Source organism: Limulus polyphemus, unplaced genomic scaffold, assembly GCF_000517525.1.
Source record: "Limulus polyphemus unplaced genomic scaffold, Limulus_polyphemus-2.1.2 Scaffold1913, whole genome shotgun sequence".
NCBI lineage: Eukaryota > Metazoa > Arthropoda > Merostomata > Xiphosura > Limulidae > Limulus > Limulus polyphemus.
The window spans coordinates 1-1641 of NW_013667523.1; the positions used below are offsets into that span (position 1 = coordinate 1).

Consider the following 1641-nt stretch of genomic DNA (forward strand, 5'->3'; position numbering starts at 1 on the left):
TATAAATTAACCACTAAAGATAACGAGGTAAAAAATGGAACCATTAGTTTATTAGTTTAATACAATAATAAAAATGGTTGTATCTGTGATGAAACAAAATTACAAATTGCCTGTTGGTAAAAATGATTTTGTCATTAAGAGCTTCTTTGATGACAGCATAAAACAAAGTTTAGGAATAAGAAACTTTTCTGAAACTGCTTTCAACATTTCATAATATTGGACAACCAGGTCAGTTTTATCTAACATCTAAAGTGTATGACATTGTGCAAACTTGTAACTAGTCTCTTTCTTTGTGTCAGACTTAGTTACAGCACCTGCTCCATGATACAGTTTCTGGTGGATCTCCTGTTTTTGAGGTTCCTACCCACTTACACTGAGGGAGATCGGTGAATCTGAGAATACTACGATGTCAGTCCTTACTGTGCTACAAACTTTACCGACTGAAAAGAGGAGAAATCCGAGAGGCTCACAAATCACTGAACGAATATCACAAGGTAAGAAAATGATTATTGCTGTTTCTTTGTGTTACATTTTTTAATACATAATTACATAATGATATCCTTACTGTACTTGAAATTCATAATACTTTGTTGTTTAGTTTACTGACATCGTAAACTAAACAACAAAGTATTATGAATTTCAAGTACAGTAAGGACTGACATCGTAAACTAAACAACAAAGTATTATGAATTTCAAGTCCAGTAAGGACTGACATCGTAAACTAAACAACAAAGTATTATGAATTTCAAATTTTGCACCTAAAATATATATGCAATAACTCTTTAATGCATGTTCAAATATGAATAAGAAAGCTGTAACACATTTACACGCCTGGTTTCAGTATGTGTGGGTGTGTTTTTGTGTAGAAAGAAAAAATATTAAAAGAATGAAGTATAGGCTTCAGATTTGTACAAAAAATTATTATAGAAGGATCAATTCTCTAATTTGCTAAAGATTGATATATTTTAAAAATTAAAGAATTTTGTAATGCTGGAAAAACATATGATCTAAGTATTTATTACAAAAGTTTTATGACACAAATTTGTTTCTGTTGATAGTTGGTTTTTAGTTTCTTCAAAACAAAAATTCATATCCTGAAAAAATTTTCAAGTTCGTTCACAAATACTCTTATTAAACATACCATTAAGTATTAAAACTCAGAATAATTATAAAGATTAAAACCCATTTCACTTAAGAAACACTAACAGTACTTACTTAATCTTGACAAATATTACAAAAATAGTCAAGTGCAAGTTACTTTGCTTTCATACCAGTTTAAAAGTTTCATAAAGTGCTTACACTGAAACACAGTCAATGAAAAAATATCAACATTCCTGACTTCCTCAGATTTTACTTACCTTAGAACTGTTATTCTTTTATCTAAGTTACAAGTATTTTGCTGCATTTTCTGGAACTTTGACCATATGCATCTGTGATACAAATCAAAGAGAAACTAATATTAATATTTCCTGACAAATTAATATAGATTATAATAAACAATTGAAAACAACGTTTCATATTTACACAATAAAAACTTTATTGAAGCCGTACGGCTTACATTTTAAAATATAAATATCACTCTGCATGTACATGTTTTGAGGTGATCTACGTTATCCTCAGTAGTAACTCACAAGACGATTT

General features: G+C 29.2%; 1 protein-coding gene across 1 annotated transcript in view; it reads right to left on the bottom strand.

Moving 5' to 3' along the window:
• Positions 1–613: 613 nt before the first annotated feature.
• LOC106465338 (AF4/FMR2 family member 4-like) overlaps positions 614–1641 on the bottom strand; it is a 136537-nt gene continuing 135509 nt past the window's right edge. Inside the window, exons 16-17 of the mRNA XM_022393201.1 lie at positions 1359–1430; positions 614–721 (exon numbers count right to left, since the gene is read on the bottom strand). Coding sequence (XP_022248909.1) covers positions 640–721; positions 1359–1430 — 154 coding nt within the window. The 3' untranslated portion in view covers positions 614–639. The remainder of the gene's footprint in view (positions 722–1358; positions 1431–1641) is intronic.